Source organism: Callionymus lyra, chromosome 3 (assembly GCF_982586985.1).
Source record: "Callionymus lyra chromosome 3, fCalLyr1.hap1.1, whole genome shotgun sequence".
NCBI lineage: Eukaryota > Metazoa > Chordata > Actinopteri > Syngnathiformes > Callionymidae > Callionymus > Callionymus lyra.
Genome location: NC_141820.1, coordinates 6,294,263 through 6,317,914, shown reverse-complemented (window position 1 = coordinate 6,317,914; position 23,652 = coordinate 6,294,263). Strand labels below are relative to the sequence as shown.

Sequence of the window (23,652 nt, the reverse complement as noted above, 5' to 3'; positions counted from 1 at the left end):
ACTCTGCTGTGATTTGTCAAGCATCGTGGTTTTTCACTGTGTATCAATAGTAATATTTAGTATATTGAAAGAGCACCCCTTTATATTTATTATTTCTTTATTTTACTTTATTTTATGTTATTGTGTGGGTTTTGTTCATTTGTATCATTCATGTGTGCAGAACAATTATATTTATATTTTAAGACAAGAACAGGGAGTTAAACTCTAGGAGGCACTTTGGGGAGCTTTGGGTCTTTTTGGCTCCGTTCGGCTCTAGATTCATTCGACGAATACGTATACGTATAGTATCCAAATTTGGGGATTCCGGTGCTGTTTCTCAAATCGCATATTAGCGTACTAAAAGTTAGTATTTTTAGTGCGTTAGTGTGTCTCAATTCTTAGTATGCGAAATTTAGTGCGCCATGCACACTAAATTGGCGTACTAACACGCCCACAAAACTGAGCATGGTTCGATGGACACTAACAACACTAAACAGCCGCGATCTTAGTGACGTTTTAAACGGAATTTACATCATATATAAATGCAATTATATTCATATACTTACAGGTGTATTTTCAGCAGCAGTAGGAGGATAAACACGTCTTCGCTGCTGATACCATCTTAAATATCTCGCGAATATTTAGATTCTCATATTTTTTCTTTATTTCTTTTTCCAAAGTTGCAATACGTGCTGCCAGCAGGTGGCGATAGCGTTCAAACAGCTGCTTGAAACATCATTAAATAGTAGTAGAAGAAGAAGCTGTCATGTGATTTCTGGTTAGTGTGTAGCAGCAGAGTTTGATTTGAGACATACTATCTGTGGAGAATTAGTTACTAGTTAGTATGTACACTATCCTGATGCATACTAACTTCTAGTATACTAAGAGTAGTATGCGATTTGAGACACAGCACTGGTTTTATGTCCTAATGGTGGATCCCCTGGTAAAGCGAAGCGAAAAGGAAAAGGAAGTTTAATAAACAGGAATTTTATGCTTTTGTGTGTTTTAAGTGATATTTCGAGTGTCCACATGTAAAATATATGCTCGGACTACAGTGACTCAGATCTTCATTTCTTCAGTTGAATGTCACTTTATGAATTCATGGCTTTTTTTTTATCCAGCAGAAAAACAACTGGATGAAAATAAAAGTCTTTCAGAACATATTTATCAAGTTTGGAGCATCTGCCTTTGATACCTCTGGAATGTTTTTCCCTCTTTTATATCCAGTCAGTTCTTTACGCTGCCGTCTCCCTCGTCTCAGCATCTTTTGAACACCACATTGATCACTTTTGATTAAAGCTGTTATTTCATCTCATAGTTTGAATTGGTCCATGAACGCACCACTTACCGTGTGGATGTGAAGTTTAGAGCGTCAGTCGACAGTTTAGCTGCTGAAGTTACTGCTGAGTGTCAACAATAGAGTCAATGATCAAATTTTGCTTCAGTTCAGAGACGAGTGTTTTCTTTGATTGTATTTCAGGTCGTCAGGTTTATGCTTCATGGAGACTGATGCACTTTATTGTCAGAATAAAAGAGAAAGAAGTGACAGAAGTATGAACGCTACACTTCATATTCATGTTGTCACGTGTGTGCATCATTAGAACATCAACCATCAGAAGATCCTGACATGTGCTCGGCTGTACTTGAGCTTCAACTCTTACAGTCGACTGAACAACAAGTGATGAAAGAGAAAGTTTCTTCAACAATTCTTCACATTCTTTCTTCCTTCAAAACAACACGTTTGTTTCAGGAGCAGATTTCTTCTTTCCTCACTGTCAGCACTTTTCATGATGATTGACAGCAGCTACACACGTTTGATGGAGGAACACACTCACACACTCAGCTCACGCACACACACTGAAGAACCAGAACCAGGAACCTCTTTGAGTCCAAATCCCAGGTACAAAGGTTCAGTGGAGATGAAGAAGGTGTTGAGGCGTATAAGACGACCATCAGAGGAGACTCTGTAAAACTGCAAATATCCAGATTCAGGATCGTTGATCTCAACTCTTACTCTGTGAGAAACTTCTTGACTCTTGATGACAGTTTCTATCTTATTGTGACAGAATTTATATCCTTCATCATCAGAGCAGCTCAGACTCCAGGAATAACGGTTCTGTCCAAACTCAGACTCGTCTTCTTTCCCTCCGTCTCTTCTGAGAGTCAGTGCGATAGAAGCTCCTCCTCTCCACTGCAGCTCCCAGTCACATGGTCCAGTCACAGCTTCTCTGCTCATCACCTGAAGACACCGGTGGAATCTGTCGGGATGGTCCAGATAATCCTGATCCTGCGTCACAAGTTCCACCGTCCTGTTGTCGTTGGACAGTAGGAGGCGCCGGTGTGCTGTGTCCGGGTCCAGTGAGAGTGGACGGAAGTCTGAGAGAAGAAGACACGAGAGGTGATGATGGTGGAAGAACTTTCTCTTCAAGACAATCATGGACTCATTGTCCCAGCAAGCCAGGGAGGGCTGCTCTGTTTGTTGACATCTAGTGGAGATCATCATCAAAGTGAAGTCTTCTGAGACTGGGACCACCTTCAGAGAAGAACCAGGAGAACTGGAACATCCCATAATAATCTTGAGGAGATGACTGTCACATTTGATTGACACCAGTGTGTCCATATCAAGTCAGCAGCTAAACCAGCATGTAGCTAACATGATGTTTCTTCATGTTGTGGAAACATCTCTGCGTTCATCTCCACCATCATCCAGGTGAGATGCTGCACTGAGATCTTCTCACTCCACTGAGAACGTGATGATCTTCATTTGCACTCTCAAGTCAAAGAGTGAAAAGAGTGAATGAATGAGTGTGAGATGATGAGGAAAGTCAACATTGCTGCTTCTACATCTGCACAGAGGCTCCTCACCAGCTGCTGCTGGACACCATGTTGGTGACCAGTGTTCTGGGCAGTGACCTGGACTTGATGAAGCTCCATCAGCAGATTCAAGTGTAACATGAAGTCACCAACATCACAACTGCTCCACGAGAAGCTGACAGAGTTGAGGAGTTCTCATCCATCAATCAAATCAAACTTACACTTCTCATCTCCAGATGTTGATCTCTGTGGTCCACAGTGATCCAGCCTGGAGGAAGAAACATTGAGAAGATCAGATTCATTTGACTTCAGATGTTTCATGACTTCATGCTGCTAAGTGGACGTTCTTTCATGACTGTGTTGACCACAACAAAGATGGATCTAGAAACACTCGCTCAGTCTCCACTGTCTCCTTGTTCTTCCACTGGTGTCCAGCAGGAGAACATGGAGAAGCTCTGAGAGTTTGATTCATGTGCTCAGTTCAGATGAAGAGTCTGAGCAGCGTCACACACTCACATCTCTCTGCTTCTGATCACATGTTCAGTCTGAAGATCTTTGGAGCTCAGTCAGTGAGTTCTGCTGCTCCGTCCATACCTGAGAGTCTCCAGCCTCCAGTCTGGACTCTCCAGTCCAGCAGACAGCAGCTCCAGTCCTGGTCCTCCTGGATCGTTGAAGCTCAGGTCCAGCTCTCTCAGATGGGACGGGTTAGATGTCAGAGCTGAGGCCAGAGAAGAACAACCTCCCTCTGAGATCTGACACCTTGACAGACTGTAATGAAGGAGAAACAGTTTCAATAATTCATGAGACCAGAAGAACTGAAGACATGATGTTCTGACCTGAGAGTCTCCAGGTGACAGTGTGGACTCTTCAGTCCAGCAGACAGCAGCTCCACTCCTGGATCCTGCAGGTTCAAGTTCTGACTCAGGTCCAGTTGAGTCAGACTAGAGGACGGAGAGCTGAGGACTGAGGACAGAAGTGAACAACTTCTCTCTGTCAGGAAACAACCTCTCAGCCTGTGAAAGAGACGAGTGTCGTCAACAAGTGACTTTTTCTCTATTTTGACTTGAAAGACTTGATTTGAGGAAACACTGAACTCTTTACATTCATAAGATCATCACATGATTGTGTGAATATTTGAAGACTTTTCTATCAATCAGGATCAACTTGATCAAACACATGAAATAATGATGTTTTCATCAGTTCAACACTTTCCTGACTTTGTTTCATTATTTATAAAAGTGTCACATGATACACAGAGACTGTTGTGAGAGGATTGATGTTGTTTTTATACCAGAAACAAACACAAGAGAAGAAGAAAAACTAAAGTCACAATAGAAATAAATGAATAAAAGTGATTTATGACTCGAGACTTGACTCAAACTAGTGATTTATGACTCGAGACTTGACTCAAACTAGTGATTTATGACTCGAGACTTGACTCAAACTAGTGATTTATGACTCGAGGCTTGACTCGGACTAGAGATTTATGACTCAAGACTTGACTCGGACTTTTGATTTAAGACTCGAAACTTGACTCAAACTAGTGATTTATGACTCGAGACTTGACTCGGACTAGTGATTTATGACTCGAGACTTGACTCAAACTAGTGATTTAAGACTCGAGACTTGACTCGGACTAGAGATTTATGACTCAAGACTTGACTCGGACTAGAGATTTATGACTCAAGACTTGACTCGGACTAGTGATTTATGACTCGAGACTTGACTCGGACTAGTGATTTATGACTCGAAACTTGACTCAGACTAGTGATTTATGACTCGAGACTTGACTCGGACTAGTGATTTATGACCCGAGACTTGACTCGGACTAGTGATTTATGACTCGAGACTTGACTCGGACTAGTGATTTATGACTCGAGACTTGACTCGGACTAGTGATTTATGACTCGAGACTTGACTCTGACTAGTGATTTATGACTCGAGACTTGACTCGGACTAGTGATTTATGACTCGAGACTTGACTCGGACTAGTGATTTATGACTCGAGACTTGACTCTGACTAGTGAATTATGACTCGAGACTTGACTCGGACTAGTGATATGTGACTCGACACTTGACTCGGACTAGTGATGTGTGACTCGACACTTGACTCGGACTAGTGATGTGTGACTCGACACTTGACTCGGACTAGTGATGTGTGACTCGACACTTGACTCGGACTAGTGATGTGTGACTCGACACTTGACTCGGACTAGTGATTTATGACTCGACACTTGACTCGGACTAGTGATATGTGACTCGACACTTGACTCGGACTAGTGATGTGTGACTCGACACTTGACTCGGACTAGTGATGTGTGACTCGACACTTGACTCAAACTAGTGATTTATGACTCGACACTTGACTCGGACTAGTGATATGTGACTCGACACTTGACTCGGACTAGTGATGTGTGACTCGACACTTGACTCGGACTAGTGATGTGTGACTCGACACTTGACTCGGACTAGTGATGTGTGACTCGACACTTGACTCGGACTAGTGATGTGTGACTCGACACTTGACTCGGACTAGTGATGTGTGACTCGACACTTGACTCGGACTAGTGATGTGTGACGAACAAAACAACAAGAGAAAGGAAGAGAGAAATCAAGAATGGTGACAAAGATGAGTAGAAATGAAGAGATAAGAGCAGGATGTGTGATGACACTGTTCAATATTGTGATGATGATATGACTTGTGATGAAGAAGAACATGTTTCAGTTTTCATACAGTTCCTGATGTGTTTATCACACATGCTCACATCACCATGAACATTACCCTGCATTGAAATCTAGAAACAGAACAAGTTAGAACATCACAAGTGTCACTCAAATGTCCTTGAATGTATTTGAGATCAGTAAATATGTGTCAACATACTGAACAGCACGACCCCAGCAGAAGTCAAAATAAACAAAGTTCAAGTGTCAGAACCTGCTGAAGACTGATGTCACTTAGAATCAGCTGCTTCATTGAAGAACAAACTGAAGACAAAACTTTGACTCTCTGGAGTCTCACCTCTGACTTTCACATTTCAGCTCTGAAGCTGTAGAAATGATGTTCTGACCTGAGAGTCTCCAGGTGACAGTGTGGACTCTTCAGTCCAGCAGACAGCAGCTCCACTCCTGGATCCTGCAGGTTCCAGTTCTCACTCATGTCCAGTTGCGTCAGACTAGAGGACGGAGAGCTGAGGACTGAGGACAGAAGTGAACAACTTCTCTCTGTCAGTCGACATAAGTTCAGCCTGTGAAAGAGACGAGTGTCGTCAACAAGTGACTTTTTCTCTATTTTGACTTGAAAGACTTGATTTGAGGAAACACTGAACTCTTTACATTCATAAGATCATCACATGATTGTGTGAATATTTGAAGACTTTTCTATCAATCAGGATCAACTTGATCAAACACATGAAATAATGATGTTTTCATCAGTTCAACACTTTCCTGACTTTGTTTCATTATTTATAAAAGTGTCACATGATACACAGAGACTGTTGTGAGAGGATTGATGTTGTTTTTATACCAGAAACAAACACAAGAGAAGAAGAAAAACTAAAGTCACAATAGAAATAAATGAATAAAAGTCATGAGAAAAACAAAGATGTTTGTAGATTATTTTTGAAGGTTGTTTATCAATCAATACATCGATCAACTTGTTTTCATCTGGTGACACCTTTTATTTGTGATTCATGAAAATGTCTCAATTGAAGATTTCTATAAAGTTTTCTTTCTATAAACTTGTTATTTTCTACTTCTAATTATGTTTTCATTCATCAAAGTCTTCAAAGTTTCCCTCCATCATTGTTCAAACATGTGTCGTTTCTTTAAATCTCCAGGTTTCAAATGTTTTCTCTGTATTTCCAGGTTTGAATATGGAGGCCTGCGAGGGTCAAATCAAGAGTTTACTCACCTTTTCATTGATATTTGGAAATAATCTCCTTCCATGTTTCAAGACAATACTTTTGGCAGAGATGGAGACTCGAGTCACACCTATGACTTGTGACTGAGACTCGTTATTTGTGACTCGAGTCAACTGGGACTTATTCATAGTGACTCGACTCATACTAGTTATTTGTGACTCAAGTGTCGACTAGGACTAGTGATTTATGACTTAAGACTTGACCTAAACTAGTGATTTGTGACTCAAACCTGAGTCGTCCTTGTGATTTGGGGCTTGAGAGTCGACTCAGATTCTGGATCTGTTACTTGAGACTTGACTCGGACTAGTTATTTGTCTCTTCAGTGTTCACTGGGACTAGGAATGTGTGACTTGATATGAGAATTAACTTTAACTTGTGACTCGACACTTGAATCGGACTTGTAACTATAAACTTGACTCAGACTCGTGTTCTCTGACTCAAGACTTGACTCGGACTGGTGATTTGTAATTCGAAACTTGCCCCCAATGAGTTATTTCTGACTAGAGAGTCGACTCAGACAAGTTATTAGTGACTCGACACTTGACCTGGAATAGTGATGTGTGACTCGAGAGTCAAATCCTACTAGTTACTTGCGACTCAAGAGTCGACTTGAACTTGTGATTTGTGACTCAAGAGTTGAGTCATGCTAGTGATTTATGACTCGAGAGTCGACTCCTCTAATTGATTTGTGACTTGAACTCAGGATTATTTACTGTAGACTCGACTTGACAAAACTCTCTGGAGTCTCACCTCTGACTTTCACATTTCAGCTCTGAAGCTGTAGAAATGATGTTCTGACCTGAGAGTCTCCAGGTGACAGTGTGGACTCTTCAGTCCAGCAGACAGCAGCTCCACTCCTGGATCCTTCAGGTCGAAGTTTCTACTCAGGTCCAGTTGAGTCAGACTAGAGGACGGAGAGCTGAGGACTGAGGACAGAAGTGAACAACTTCTCTCTGTCAGTCCACAGTCTCTCAGCCTGAAAAAAATGAAACAGGAAATCAAACGTTGATGTTTATATCTTCAGAGATGTTCCAATGATCCACTTACAGAACTTTATGTGAAGCTTGAACCATCGGCAGAAGCCTCTCAAGAACCTCCTCTGAAGCAGAGTATTTCTTCAGGTCAAACTCGTCCAGATGTTCCTCTGAGGACAGTAAGATGAAGGCCAGGGTGGACCATTGAGCAGGAGACAGTTGATCTGTGGAGAGACGTCCTGATCTCAGCTGCTGTTGGACCTCCTCCACCAGAGAAGTGTCCTTCACTTCATTCAGACAGTGGAACAGGTTGATGATTCTCTCTGGAGACACATTCTCACTGATCTTCTTCTTGATGAGCTTTGCTGTGTCCTGATTGGTCCAAGAGCTTCTTCCTGTTTGTTTCAATAAACCTGTCAGGAGACTCTGGCTGGTCTGCAGAGAAAGACCCAGAAGGAAGCGCAGGAACAAGTCCAGATGTCCATTTGGACTTTCTACAGCATCATTGATTTCTTTCTGGTAGAACTTTTCTATGTCAACGATTCTTGACTGCAGGTTGACTTCAGAGTTGAAGAACTTCTGGTGAACATGAAGAGCAGCCAGAAACTCCTGAAGACTCAGGTGGATGAAGCAGAACATCTGGTCCTGGTACAGTCCTCTCTCCTCTCTGAAGATCTGAGTGAAGACTCCTGAGTGAAGTGAAGCAGCTGTGATGTCGATGTCACTCTCTGTCAGGTCTGATTCATAGAAGATCAAGTTTCCTTTCTTCAGGTGCTCAAAAGCCAGTTTTCCCAGAGACTCCATCATCTTGCTGCTCTCAGGATCCCAAACTGTGTCTGTCCAAGCTGCTCCATGGTACTTCAGCTTCTTGACTTTGGACAGAACCACCAGGAAGTAGATGAACATCTCAGTCAGGGTGTTGGGCAGCTGTCCTGTGTCTCCGCTCTTCAACATGTCCTCCAGAACTGTGGCAGTGATCCAGCAGAAGATCGGGATGTGACACATGATGTGGAGGCTTCGGGAGTTCTTGATGTGAGAGATGATGGTGCTGGTCTGCTCCTCATCACTGGACCTCTTCCTGAAGTACTCCTCCTTCTGGAGGTCAGTGAACCCTCTGACCTCTGTCACCATGTCCACACACTCAGGAGGGATCTGATTGGCTGCTGCAGGTCGTGTGGTCATCCAGAGACGAGCTGAGGGAAGAAGATTCCCTCTGATGAGGTTTGTCAGGAGGACGTCTACTGAGGTGGACTCTGTAGCTGCTGTGAGGACCCGACTGTTGAGGAAGTCCAGAGGGAGTCGACACTCGTCCAGACCGTCAAGGATGAACAGAACCTGGAGTCCTTCAAAACTGCTGAGATCTTTGGTTTCAGGAAAGAAAAGATGAACAAGTTCCACCAAACTCAACTTCTTCTCTTTCAGCAGGTTCAGCTCTCTGAAGGTGAAAGGAAACATGAAGTGGAAGTTCTGGTGAGCTTTGCCTTCAGTCCAGTCCAGAGTGACCTTCTGTGTCAGGAGGGTCTTCCCAATTCCAGCCACGCCCTTCGTCAGCAGGCTCCTGATTGGTGGGTCTCTCTCAGGTGAGGCTTTAAAGAGGTCTTCTTGTCTGATGGTGGTTTCTGGTCTGGTCTGGTTCCTGGTGGCTGCTTCGATCTGTCGGACCTCGTGCTCCTGGTTGACCTGGTCTGTGCCCCCCTCAGTGATGTAGAGCTCCGTGTAGATCTGATTCAGAGGAGCAGAGTTTCCTGCTTTAGCGACCCCCTCAGACACACTGTGGAACTTCTTCTTCAGGCTCCTCTTCAGCAGTCGTTGAATCTTTTCTACACGACTTCCTGAAGAAGAGAAGTCACATGAGTCACAAGATTCTAAAAGCTGAAGATCAATCTTCTCAGCAGCTGCAGGAATTTCAATCTCGAATGTTCTAATAGATTCAAGACTTCATTTTCAGCAGGTTGAAGGTTCAAATCCTCTTACTTCCCCACAGAAGACCAGCAAGCTCCTCCTGCTTCATGCTCCTCAGGAGGTTCAGGATGATCTTCAGGAAAGCTTCTCTGTTGCTCCTCATCTGCTCCTCTTCACACTTCAACTGCTCCTCTTCCTCATCATCCAGGTGTTTCTGCTCACCTGGTCTGAGAAACTTCTTCACTCTCTCCAGTTCCTCCTTCACCAGGGTCATGACCTTGTCCTCCAGCAGCTGAAACACAAACATGTGACTTGATCATGTGACCTACAGAGGTCACCAGAGGTATGTCTCAGTCCAAGTCTAACCAGGACCTGTTGAGCAATACTTTCTTCAAGAGTAGGACCAGAGAGTCTGAGTCACATTCAAATCTCATCTTCTCTCTAAAACTAAACAAGAGTCTCAGCCACACCAGACCTTCTACTTCATGTATGAAGCTGACAGGTGGAGTTGTCCAGGATCAGAGCTTCATGAAGCAGCAGAAGCAGCTGACTGGTGAGTTAGCAGCTGTTGTAGTCAGCAGGTGAGGCTGAAGAACATACCTGAAGTGTGGAGTCCACATCTGTCTGATGCTGCTGGACACACTGGAGACTGAGAACATCCGAGACCTGCTGATCCTCTCTGTGAAGAACATCAGGCCGTCAATAAGTTCTGTCTACTTCTACAAGGACACCAATGATCTGAGCAAGACTCTGACTCTTCCATGTGCAGACCACCGAAGATAGAATCTTCCACATTCATGGAAAACCAAGTGAAACACAAGTTTGTCTCACACTTCAGTCGTGATTTCATTCTCATGGCTGCAGTTTGTTGCTTCTTCTCTTGTGAGTCGACTTTCCTCCACGACTGTCTGCAGCACTTTTGACGAGCAGTTCGTGAAGCTCAATAAAAGAGAAGTTTTGAGCTGCATTGACTCATGAACATCTTCAGTTGAAGTCACCAAGAGTCACTAACTGCTGATAGAAACACACACAGCTGTGAGTGAAAGAATGATTGTTGAGGATCAACTAACAGTCTTTGACGACTCAAACATTCCCTCAATCATTGAATCAGTGACTCTTAAATCACTTGAAGTATTTTCTCTTATCAGTGACCTTCATCTGAGGCGCTCATATGATCCACGTGAATGTTGCATCACAAGAAAAACACTCAAATCAAAGTTGACTTTTGATGAATATTTCATCACGTTTGTTGTGTGTCAAGTTTCACAAGACTTCAGGTGGAGGAGAAGAAAAGTAGTTGCACTATTTAGAATTCTTCTTCTTGACTCAACAACTGAAGAGACTGTTGGTCGTCACATGATACAAACTTCTTCAACAACAGATGGAATGATCCAGTGAAATGAATTCACTGTATTTGACATCAAGTTGTGGATTTCTTCATGAGTCCAACAGCACCTGTCTGTCCCACAGCAGCTGCACATGCAATATTCTGTGGTGAATGTAAAATAAACATTCAATTGAAATACTGCAAACACTGCCATTAATTCTCTCCCTCTCTGTCTCTCTTTCACCAGCAGTTTCCACTGCTTCGATGATGACACCCAGCTCTACCTTCCATGCAAACCCAACTCGTCACTTCCACCCCCACACTGGAACTCTCTCTCCCTCTTTACAGCTCAGCTCAAAACCACCTGTATTGTGTGATTGTATTGTATTGTGTGATTTTATTGTATTTGTGATTTTATTGTGCAGCGACCTTGAGTCTCCTGAGAGGTGGTTTTAAATAAGATTTATTATTATTGTTATTTTCTTCTTCCTCTCATGTGTATAGATATACTGTATAGTTTTCTCTGCATATTTAAATAACTACTAGATGTTCTCATGTTGCTCCTGTTGTCTCTCACCTCTGATGCTTCTGTTCACCTTTGAAGTTAATTATTCTTCCCATAGACCAGTCACTCTTCAGAGACACACAGCTGGGAGCAGGTCCAGGTCCAGGTCCAGGTCCAGGTCCGGGTCCAGGTCCAGGTCCAGGTCCAGGTCCAGGTCCAGGTCCAGGTCCAGGTCCAGGTCCAGGTCCAGGTCCAGCAGATTTAAGTAGCTTTGATCTGAACACACACAAGTCGCAGTGAGAAAGTATTTCCAGTATTTGAAGGTGTGATGTGTTACGACCTCCACTGATCAGATTTAGCCTCTAACAGGAAGAGTCAGTTCCATGCACTGTAACCGGGAGTTAAGTTTGGTTCTTTTGTTTGTATATTTTAAACGTTAACTCATTGTCGTAAAATTGTAGTTGTTTGCTTGGCCTGCGTTCTCTTGAGCAGCCTTTTCCTTTTGTTGCCTCTTTGACGGCTGTGAGCCAGTATTTAAGTTGATTATTACAAAGTGTTGAAGTGAAGAGTGTTTTTCCCAATTTGTATTTTCTATTGGGTTTTGTATTATATTTTGGGAATAGACAGACAGACAGACAGACAGACAGACAGACAGACAGACAGACAGGTCGTAACATAAATGGGAGTTCATCCAGGACAATAGTAAAAGTGATTCCTAAAAGAAGAAATTTAATTGTTTGGTTAAATTGTGTGATTTTATTGTATTTGTGATTTTATTGTGCAGCGACCTTGAGTCTCCTGAGAGGTGGTTTTAAATAAGATTTATTATTATTGTTATTTTCTTCTTCCTCTCATGTGTATAGATATACTGTATAGTTTTCTCTGCATATTTAAATAACTACTAGATGTTCTCATGTTGCTCCTGTTGTCTCTCACCTCTGATGCTTCTGTTCACCTTTGAAGTTAATTCTTCTTCCCATAGACCTGTCACTCTTTAGAGACACACAGCTGGGAGCAGGTCCAGGTCCAGGTCCAGGTCCAGGTCCAGGTCCAAGTCCAGCAGATGTACATAGTTTTGATCTGAATACACACAAGACAAGAGAGAAAATGATTCCAGTACTTGAAAGAGTTACAACCTCCACTGATCAGATTCAGCTTCCAACAGGGAGGGTGAGCTCCATGCACTGTAACTTGGGTTCTTTGCGATGTCACAGGAATATACATATCAATGGCAACAATGTGCATTTCTGATGTTCTTAAAATTATGTGTACGTATGTATATTCTAGTTTGTGCACGTTTATTTCAAAAGGCGGGAAAATTGGCAAGTTTACAATTGTGCCGATGGGAGGGGATTCCGACAGGTGTGGTGAGATTGTTGTTTCCTAAAGAACCTGGCGCCTCATGTACTAAGAAGTTCGTAGATCTTCTACTAAATATGTCCGTAAGTCAAGTCAAATATGTATGAAGTCATGAACGTGTGCTTTAGTCCAACTAATGTACCCGTTACATGACATGTGTACTCGTACTATTAAGTTGCATTGACGTAACTACATATTCATACTCGTAATCAAGAAGGTACACATGAGTGATTGAACACTTGTAGTCGTAAAAGACGAAAAAGAAACCTTGACTATATTTTTACATAAGTTTACGAGTACAAGTTACTAAACACTCTTGAATCTGAAGGTGTGAGTCACAGATTTCTTTTGCACCTCAATCTCTGAGAAGTTTGGTGTATATTTTCTAGACACTCGTAGCATGAGATCTGTACCAGTACTTCAAATACACATACACGTAACTACATACGGTGGGTACAGAAAGTAATCAGTGGATCATATGAGCTTTTGATTTTTCACTCTTTGTTTCATTGCAGCCATTCGCTAAAATCATTTAAGTTCATTTTTCTTCCTCATTAATGTTCACTTAGTTCCGCACCTTGACAGAAAAAAACTGAAATGTAGAAGTTTTTACAAATGTATTAAATAATGAAAACTGAAATCATCACATGGTCATAAGTATTCAGACCCTTTGCTGTGACTCATATTTAACTGACATGTCGTCCATTTCTTCTGATCCTCCTTGAGATGGTTCTACACCTTCATTGAGTCCAGTGCTGTGTCTCAAATCGCATACTAGCGTACTAAAAGTTAGTATTTTTAGTACGTTAGTGCGTCTCAATTCTTAGTATGCGAAATTTAGTGCGCCATGCACACTAAATTGGCGTACTAACACGCCCACAAAACTAGCATGGTTCGATGGACACTAACCACACTAAACAGCCGCCATTTTAGTGACGTTTTAAACGGAAGTTACGTCATATATAAATGCATATATATGCATATACTTACAGGTGTATTTTCCGCAGCAGTAGGAGGATAAACACGTGTTCGCTGCTGATACCAGCTTAAATATCTCGCGATTATTTAGATTCTCATATTTTTTCTTTATTTCTTTTTCCAAAGTTGCAATACGTGCTGCCAGCAGGTGGCGATAGCGTTCAAACAGCTGCTTGAAACATCATTAAATAGAAGTAGAAGAAGAAGCTGTCATGTGATTTCTGGTTAGTGTGTAGCTTCAGGGTTTGATTTGAGACATACTATCTGTGGAGAATTTGCGTACTAGTTAGAATGCATACTAAACTGATGCATACTAACTTCTAGCATACTAAGATTAGTATGCGATTTGAGACACAGCACAGCTGTGTTTCATTAAACTGACTGGATTAGGAAACACACTCCTGTCTATATAAGACCTCACAGCTCACAATGCATGTCAGAGCAAATAAGAATCATGAAGTCGAAGGAACTGCCTGAAGAGCTCAGAGACAGAATTGTGGCACAGATCAGGCCAAGGTTACAGAAGAATTTCTGCAGCACTCAAGGTTCCTCAGAGCACAGTGGCCTCCATAATCCTTAAATGGTTTGGAAAAGTTTGGGACGAGCAGAACTCTTCCTAGACCTGGCCGTCCAGCCAAACTGAGCAATCGTGGGAGAAGAGCCTTGGAGAGAGAGGTGAAGAAGAACCCAAAGATCACTGTGGCTCCAGAGATGCAGTGAAGACATGAGGAAGTTCTCGAAAGTCAACGATCAGTGCAGTTCTCCACCAGTCAGGGCTTCATGGCAGAGTGGCCCCACGGAAGCCTCTCCTCAGTGTAGGACGTATGAAAGCCTGCATAGAGTTTGTCAAAAAACACGTGAAGGACTCCCAGACTATGAGAAATAAGATTCTCTGGTCTGAGGAGACCAAGATGGAACTCTTTGGCCTCAATTCTCAGAGGAATGTGTGGAGAAAACCAGGCACTGCTCATCAAGTGTCCAGTACTATCCAACAGTGAAGCACAGTGGACGCAGCTTCATGCTATGAGGGTGTTTTTCAGCTGCAGGGTTTGAAGGAAAGATGAATGCAAGTACAGAGATATCCTGGAAGAAACCCTTGAGTGCTCAGGACCTCAGACTGGGCCGAAGGTTCACCTTCCAACAAGACAATGACCCCGAGCACAACCAAAATAACAAAGGAGTTGCTTCGGAACAACTCTGTGACCATTCTTGAAATGTCTGTCCATCAACGTTCACCATACAACCTAACAGAACTAGAAAAGGTTCTTCAAGGAAGAATGGCAGAGGATCCCCAAATACAGGTGTGAAAAACTTCTTTAACAGTTTTCTCCCGAGAACAGCCAGACTGACTGCAAATAAAAAACACTGAAAACTGCAAAAAAGAACGAGACACTACCTCACCTTAATCACATGCAATATTCTGTGGTGAATGTAAAATATAGCTTTAAGTGCAATACTGCAAACACTGCTTTAATTCTCTCCCTCTCTGTCTTTTTTGTTCTTCTTCCTCTCATGTGTATAGATATACTGTATAGTTTTCTCTGCATATTTAAATAACTACTAGATGTTCTCATGTTGCTCCTGTTGTCTCTCACCTCTGATGCTTCTGTTCACCTTTGAAGTCAAAATATCTTCCCATAGACCTGTCACTCTTCAGAGACACACAGCTGGGAGCAGGTCCAGGTCCAGGTCCAGGTCCAGGTCCAGCAGATTTAAGTAGCTTTGATCTGAACACACACAAGTCGCAGTGAGAAAGTATTTCCAGTATTTGAAGGTGTGATGTGTTACGACCTCCACTGATCAGATTTAGCCTCTAACAGGAAGGGTCAGTTCCATGCACTGTAACTGGGAGTTAAGTTTGGTTCTTTTGTTTGTATATTTTAAACGTTAACTCATTGTTGTAAAATTGTAGTTGTTTGCTTGGCCTGCGTTCTCTTGAGCAGCCTTTTCCTTTTGTTGCCTCTTTGACGGCTGTGAGCCAGTATTTAAGTTGATTATTACAAAGTGTGGAAGTGAAGAGTGTTTTTCCCAATTTGTATTTTGTATTGGGTTTTGTATTATATTTTGGGAATAGACAGACAGACAGACAGACAGACAGACAGACAGACAGACAGACAGGTCGTAACATAAATGGGAGTTCATCCAGGACAATAGTAAAAGTAATTCCTAAAAGAAGAAATGTAATTGTATGGTTAAATTGTGTGATTTTATCCTATTTTTGATTTTATTGTGCAGCGACCTTGAGTCTCCTGAGAGGTGGTTTCATATAATATCTATTTTTTTCTCTCATGTGTATAGATATACTGTATAATTTTCTCTGCATATTTAAATAACTACTAGATGTTCTCATGTTGCTCCTGTTGTCTCTCACCTCTGATGCTTCTGTTCACCTTTGAAGTTAATTATTCTTCCTATAGACCTGTCACTCTTCAGAGACACACAGCTGGGAGCAGGTCCAGGTCCAGGTCCAGGTCCAGGTCCAGGTCCAGGTCCAGGTCCAGGTCCAGGTCCAGCAGATGTACATAGTTTTGATCTGAACACACACAAGACAAGAGAGAAAATGATTCCAGTACTTGAAAGAGTTACAACCTCCACTGATCAGATTCAGCTTCCAACAGGGAGGGTGAGCTCCATGCACTGTAACTTGGGTTCTTTGCGATGTCACAGGAATATACATATCAATGGCAACAATAGCATGTGCATTTCTGATGTTCTTAAAATTATGTGTACGTATGTATATTCTAGTTTGTGCACGTTTATTTCAAAAGGCGGGAAAATTGGCAAGTTTACAAATGTGCCGATGGGAGGGGATTCCGACAGGTGTGGTGAGATTGTTGTTTCCTAAAGAACCTGGTGCCTCATGTACTAAGAAGTTCGTAGATCTTCTACTAAATATGTCCGTAAGTCAAGTCAAATATGTATGAAGTCATGAACGTGTGCTTTAGTCCAACGTACCCGTTACATGACATGTGTACTCGTACTATTAAGTTGCATTGACGTAACTACATATTCATACTCGTAATCAAGAAGGTACACATGAGTGATTGAACACTTGTAGTCGTAAAAGACGAAAAAGAAACCTTGACTATATTTTTACATAAGTTTACGAGTACAAGTTACTAAACACGACCTCTTGAATCTGCAGGTGTGAGTCACAGATTTCTTTTGCACCTCAATCTCTGAGAAGTTTGGTGTATATTTTCTAGACACTCGTAGCATGAGATCTGTACCTGTACTTCAAATACACATACACGTAACTACATATGGTGGATACAGAAAGTAATCAGTGGATCATATGAGCTTTTAATTTTTCACTCTTTGTTTCATTGCAGCCATTCGCTAAAATCATTTAAGTTCATTTTTCTTCCTCATTAATGTTCACTTAGTTCCGCACCTTGACAGAAAAAACTGAAATGTAGAAGTTTTTACAAATATATTAAATAATGAAAACTGAAATCATCACATGGTCATAAGTATTCAGACCCTTTGCTGTGACTCATATTTAACTGACATGTCGTCCATTTCTTCTGATCCTCCTTGAGATGTTCTACACCTTCATTGAGTCCAGTGCTGTGTCTCAAATCGCATACTAACGTACTAAAAGTTAGTATTTTTAGTACGTTAGTGCGTCTCAATTCTTAGTATGCGAAATTTAGTGCGCCATGCATACTAAATTGGCGTACTAACACGCCCACAAAACTGAGTATGGTTCGATGGACACTAACCACACTAAACAGGCGCCATTTCAGTGACGTTTTAAACGGAAGTTACGTCATATATAAATGCATATATATTCATATACTTAAATGTGTATTTTCCGCAGCAGTAGGAGGATAAACACGTCTTCGCTGCTGATACCAGCTTAAATATCTCGCGATTATTTAGATTCTCATATTTTTTCTTTATTTCTTTTTCCAAAGTTGCAATACGTGCTGCCAGCAGGTGGCGATAGCGTTCAAACAGCTGCTTGAAACATCGTTAAATAGAAGTAGAAGAAGAAGCTGTCATGTGATTTCCGGTTAGTGTGTAGCTTCAGGGTTTGATTTGAGACATACTATCTGTGGAGAATTTGCGTACTAGTTAGTATGCATACTAAACTGATGCATACTAACTTCTAGCATACTAAGATTAGTATGCGATTTGAGACACAGCACAGCTGTGTTTCATTAAACTGACTGGATTAGGAAACACACTCCTGTCTATATAAGACCTCACAGCTCACAATGCATGTCAGAGCAAATAAGAATCATGACGTCGGAGGAACTGCCTGAAGAGCTCAGAGACAGAATTGTGGCACAGATCAGGCCAAGGTTACAGAAGAATTTCTGCAGCACTCAAGGTTCCTCAGAGCACAGTGGCCTCCATAATCCTTAAATGGTTTGGAAAAGTTTGGGACGAGCAGAACTCTTCCTAGACCTGGCCGTCCAGCCAAACTGAGCAATCGTGGGAGAAGAGCCTTGGTGAGAGAGGTGAAGAAGAACCCAAAGATCACTGTGGCTCCAGAGATGCAGTGAAGACATGAGAAAGTTCTGGAAAGTCAACGATCAGTGCAGTTCTCCACCAGTCAGGGCTTCATGGCAGAGTGGCCCCACGGAAGCCTCTCCTCAGTGTAGGACATATGAAAGCCTGCATAGAGTTTGTCAAAAAACACGTGAAGGACTCTCAGACTATGAGAAATAAGATTCTCTGGTCTGAGGAGACCAAGATGGAACTCTTTGGCCTCAATTCTCAGAGGAATGTGTGGAGAAAACCAGGCACTGCTCATCAAGTGTCCAGTACTATCCAACAGTGAAGCACAGTGGACGCAGCTTCATGCTATGAGGGTGTTTTTCAGCTGCAGGGTTTGAAGGAAAGATGAATGCAAGTACAGAGATATCCTGGAAGAAACCCTTGAGTGCTCAGGACCTCAGACTGGGCCGAAGGTTCACCTTCCAACAAGACAATGACCCCGAGCACAACCAAAATAACAAAGGAGTTGCTTCGGAACAACTCTGTGACCATTCTTGAAATGTCTGTCCATCAACGTTCACCATACAACCTAACAGAACTAGAAAAGGTTCTTCAAGGAAGAATGGCAGAGGATCCCCAAATACAGGTGTGAAAAACTTCTTTAACAGTTTTCTCCCGAGAACAGCCAGACTGACTGCAAATAAAAAACACTGAACACTGCAAAAATGAACGAGACACTACCTCACCTTAATCACATGCAATATTCTGTGGTGAATGTAAAATATAGCTTTAAGTGCAATACTGCAAACACTGCTTTAATTCTCTCCCTCTCTGTCTTTTTTTTCTTCTTCCTCTCATGTGTAAAGATATACTGTATAGTTTTCTCTGCATATTTAAATAACTACTAGATGTTCTCATGTTGCTCCTGTTGTCTCTCACCTCTGATGCTTCTGTTCACCTTTGAAGTTAATTATTCTTCCTATAGACCCGTCACTCTTCAGAGACACACAGCTGGGAGCAGGTCCAGGTCCAGGTTCTAGCTTTGATCTGAACACACACAAGTCGCAGTGAGAAAGTATTTCCAGTATTTGAAGGTGTGATGTGTTACGACCTCCACTGATCAGATTTAGCCTCTAACAGGAAGGGTCAGTTCCATGCACTGTAACTGGGAGTTAAGTTTGGTTCTTTTGTTTGTATATTTTAAACGTTAACTCATTGTCGTAAAATTGTAGTTGTTTGCTTGGCCTGCGTTCTCTTGAGCAGCCTTTTCCTTTTGTTGCCTCTTTGACGGCTGTGAGCCAGTATTTAAGTTGATTATTACAAAGTGTGGAAGTGAAGAGTGTTTTTCCCAATTTGTATTTTGTATTGGGTTTTGTATTATATTTTGGGAATAGACAGACAGACAGACAGACAGACAGACAGACAGACAGACAGACAGACAGGTCGTAACATAAATGGGAGTTCATCCAGGACAATAGTAAAAGTAATTCCTAAAAGAAGAAATGAAATTGTTTGGTTAAATTGTGTGATTTTATCCTATTCGTGATTTTATTTTGCAGCGACCTTGAGTCTCCTGAAAGATGGTTTCATATAAGATTTATTATTATTATTATGTTCTTCTTCCTCTCATGTGTATAGATATACTGTATAGTTTTCTCTGCATATTTAAATAAACACTAGATGTTCTCATGTTGCTCCTGTTGTCTCTCACCTCTGATGCTTCTGTTCACCTTTGAAGTCAAAATATCTTCCCATAGACCTGTCACTCTTCAGAGACACACAGCTGGGAGCAGGTCCAGGTCCAGGTCCAGGTCCAGGTCCAGGTCCAGCAGATGTACGTAGCTTTGATCTGAACACACACAAGTTGAAGTGAGAATATGATTCCAGTATTTGAAGGTCTGACAGGAGAAGTGATCTTCTCACCTCTGAGCTCTGGTCTGACTGTCATGGTCTTCACCCTGAAGTTTTTTAGAGGGAGGATCTTCCTCCTCTGTGTCCACACCTGCACACAAACACAACAGCATCATGGATCTGAATGTTTGAGTCACTTGTTTAAACACAACATTCTTTGTTCCACTTCAATTTGTTTCATTTCTTTTTTGCATGTTTTCATTTATTCAATCAACACATTATCACGATGAAGATTCATTTATTCACCTCACGACCACACTCTTGATTCATTCATTCACCTCACGACCACACTCTTGATTCATTCATTCACCTCATGACCACACTCTTGATTCATTTATTCACCTCACGACCACACTCTTGATTCATTCATTCACCTCATGACCACACTCTTGATTCATTTATTCAACTCACGACCACACTCTTGATTCATTTATTCACCTCACGACCACACTCTTGATTCATTCATTCATCTCACGACCACACCCTTCATTCATTCATTCACTCTTGCTGGGCAGACATGATAGATTGTAGACGGTGAGAAAGTCACTGACCTGTGAGCAGCTCTCTGCTCTGACTTGTACCCATGTTTGTAGATGAAACTTCCAGGTGAGCTCAGCTCCTTCTGATCCAGACTCAGGGAAACACTGATCGATGAAAACGCCCGTGAGTGAGGGGGTGTGTCCTGTCAGAGACCAACAGTGCAACATTGTTTGTTGATTCACACGGTTACAATATGAAAACAAAACATTTACCACGAGGGTCAAGACGTCTCTGTTTTACACTTTTTTGTCAAAATGTTCAAGTAGAGGAAAGAATCCAGGAGTGGTCACGAGCGCTTCAACAGTTTTGTGGAGATCACCTGTTGCTGCCACACCTGTACAAAGTTCACTTCATCACACGTACACCCAGATTGTTTCAGCGATACAAGAACGACTTTGATCTTTTTTTACAACTTGCATTTTATTGTAGATTTATTTGACAATAAAAGAACTTGACTTGACTTGGAATCTGTTCTTATTCTTGGAGACTTTAATCTTCATGTTGATGACATCACATCTTGCTCTGTATAATAACTTTTAACTTCGACTTCAGCCTTTAATTTTGAGCAACATATTTCTGAACTAAAAAGGCCACATTTTAGAGTTGGTTTTTACTCTTGGCCTGGACATTTCTAATGTATCTGTACATGATGTCCATCTGAGTGATCATTCTCTTGTCTTGTTTAACCAGGACTTCATCCCTGAACCTAAGCCTTTGAACGTCAGGTCTCAGAGGCGTGTCATCTCAGCCGATACTGCAGACAGTTTTTCTGCTATGTTTGATCCATTTTCCTTTAATGACCACCTTGACATGGACAGTTTGATTCACTGTTTCACTGATCATTGTTATCCTGCCCTCCACACGTTGACTTGCGTTTTGGCAGTAAGCTAAACACGATTTGCTCATCAAGACTCTGAAGCGGTGGATTCTTTGTACTCAGGTTTATTGACTTGCAAATCTTTTTGTAAAACTGAAAACAGCAACAGACAAAATATATTTGCAATACATTGTTGAAAGATAAACTGTACATTATTAAGAAACAGTATATTCAAATTAACAGACAATTACCTATTAAAGGCAAATCATCACACGATGATCACAGTTTAATTGTGTATAAATGAACATTGATCTGCAGCATGCGTTCACAAATGATAATGAGGCGATCCCCGCACGAGACATCAAACGATTAACCAACACAAATAAGTTCAACATCACTAAAGAATAAAAAGTGTTACATACCAACGATGCTACAAACGGCGTACGACGTAAAGCTGCTGACATGAGACGTGATCATGCTCTTGGCTGTGAAACTTTGCACTGCAGCTTCCTACCTCCTTATATGGCCTTGTGACGTCACATCACGTGACATCCGCTCTTAGTATAATAAAAATACTGGTGACAGGACAATTGTGATGAAATACTGGATCAAGTGGCACCTGTTAAATCGAACTTGAAAATTCAGAAAAAATGGTGCCCTTGGACAAATGAAGATCTCCTGAGTCTGAAGAGACTTTGTCGAAAGACTAAACGTCTCTGGAAGTCTACTAAACTTGAGGTGCAGAGACTTAACCTCAGGGATCTGATGTCTTCATAAATTGAAATGGTGGAAACTACCAGATCTGATTACATCAGGAAACTGGTAGCAGCAAATCACGCCGGTCTTCTGTGACAGAAGACGCTGCGATGCTTCCTTTCCTCTCACGGGCTGATCAATTACCTTCTTCATTTCCACAACAAAAGTTTGTTAAGAAAAGCAGTCTAATGACCTCTCTCTTTAACAGCTGCTGACCAGGCGAGAGTGTCTCGGTGCAACAGGGGCTTATAATGAAGGCGATCCTGGATCCCTCCGTCGCTTACATGTAGGGTTGTTGTACAAACACGATCTCACATTGTAATAAAAATGCTCGACACTGACCCAGGTTTCCATCGTAACGATCCGGAGTAGGAACCCATGCCTCGAGACGAGGCAGCATGACGGAGACAGCAGCAGGTGGATGAGCGGCATGCGTGTGAGCAGCGGGAGCTACAGGTGCCGTGTCTTGCTCACACAGGTTACCAACACTTACAGAAAGTTGTTTTATCACTGCTACCAGCTCATCCAGAGTTTGCTTGTGGTGTTCCAGGAGTGATCCCTGAGCGGCAAAGGCTCCTTTCACGGCTTCCTAGTCCGCTGAGTCCGAGTGTGGCCTGATCATTCTGTGACGAGGGCCGAAAAGCACTCTTTAATGAAGCGTCAGTGTCTTGCTTGAGGTGGGTGAGGTTCGGAGGAAGCAGAAAGTTCCACAGTGCTGGTGGAGAGAGACAGGGCCGGTGCGCAGGTGGTGGTGGCCCGGGACCGGAGTTCTGGTGGTTGAGGAGCAGGCGGAAGGTTGGACGGAGCAGGTCGGTTATCCTGTGAGGAGAGGTCGGAATTACTACGTGGGCAGACAGGCAGGCAGGCAAAACAAGTGGATTAGGAAAGACTAAACTGGCTTGAAGACAAACCATAACAGTTTGATGATCAGGCACCGACTGGGTTGCTCTGAGGCCTCTTCTACTCCTCCATCGAGCTCTCGCAGGTGGGGTTGATGAGGTGGGTTGGCCTCCCAGGTTGGGACACTTCGTCACATCTGATGGACACTGGACTTGGGTTTGTCCTAGGCCTCCCAAAGTCCAGGACAAGCTCCTTGGTCTTTGAGGTGTTCAGCTGAAAGTGGTTCCTCTGACTCCAGTCCAAAAAGTCAAGTATCAAGACTCCTGTACTCGTCTTCGCCTCTGTCCCTTCAAGTGAAAGCCACCGTCTTCCTGTAAAGGACATCCTTGACCTCCTTCGTTACCCATGGTTTATTATTAATGTAAAAGCGGACAGTCTTAGCAGAAATTTAAATAATCTGTTAGACAGTGTATCTTACCATGAGAATTCAGCAGAACATCCCAGTCTGTGGTGTCAAAGCAGTCTGTGAATACAAGGATAGATACATAGATACACTTTTTGAATCCCTCTGAAGATCTCCT

The 23,652-nt window shown here is 42.2% G+C and overlaps 2 protein-coding genes across 2 annotated transcripts in view; both read right to left on the bottom strand.

The window, feature by feature from the left end:
- Positions 1–23,652, bottom strand: part of LOC148083122 (NLR family CARD domain-containing protein 3-like) — a 102,627-nt gene that overhangs the window by 35,699 nt on the left and 43,276 nt on the right. The gene's annotated exons all lie outside the window — the stretch shown is intronic.
- On the bottom strand, positions 1,566–9,978 carry LOC148083124 (NLR family CARD domain-containing protein 3-like). The gene is made up of 6 exons (XM_087786249.1): positions 9,662–9,978; positions 7,761–9,519; positions 7,513–7,689; positions 3,388–3,561; positions 3,015–3,061; positions 1,566–2,355 (listed from the first exon to the last, which is right to left on the bottom strand). Exons 1-6 carry the CDS (start codon positions 9,894–9,896, stop codon positions 1,811–1,813), a joined length of 2,937 nt encoding a protein of 978 aa, XP_087642375.1. The 5' UTR covers positions 9,897–9,978; the 3' UTR covers positions 1,566–1,810.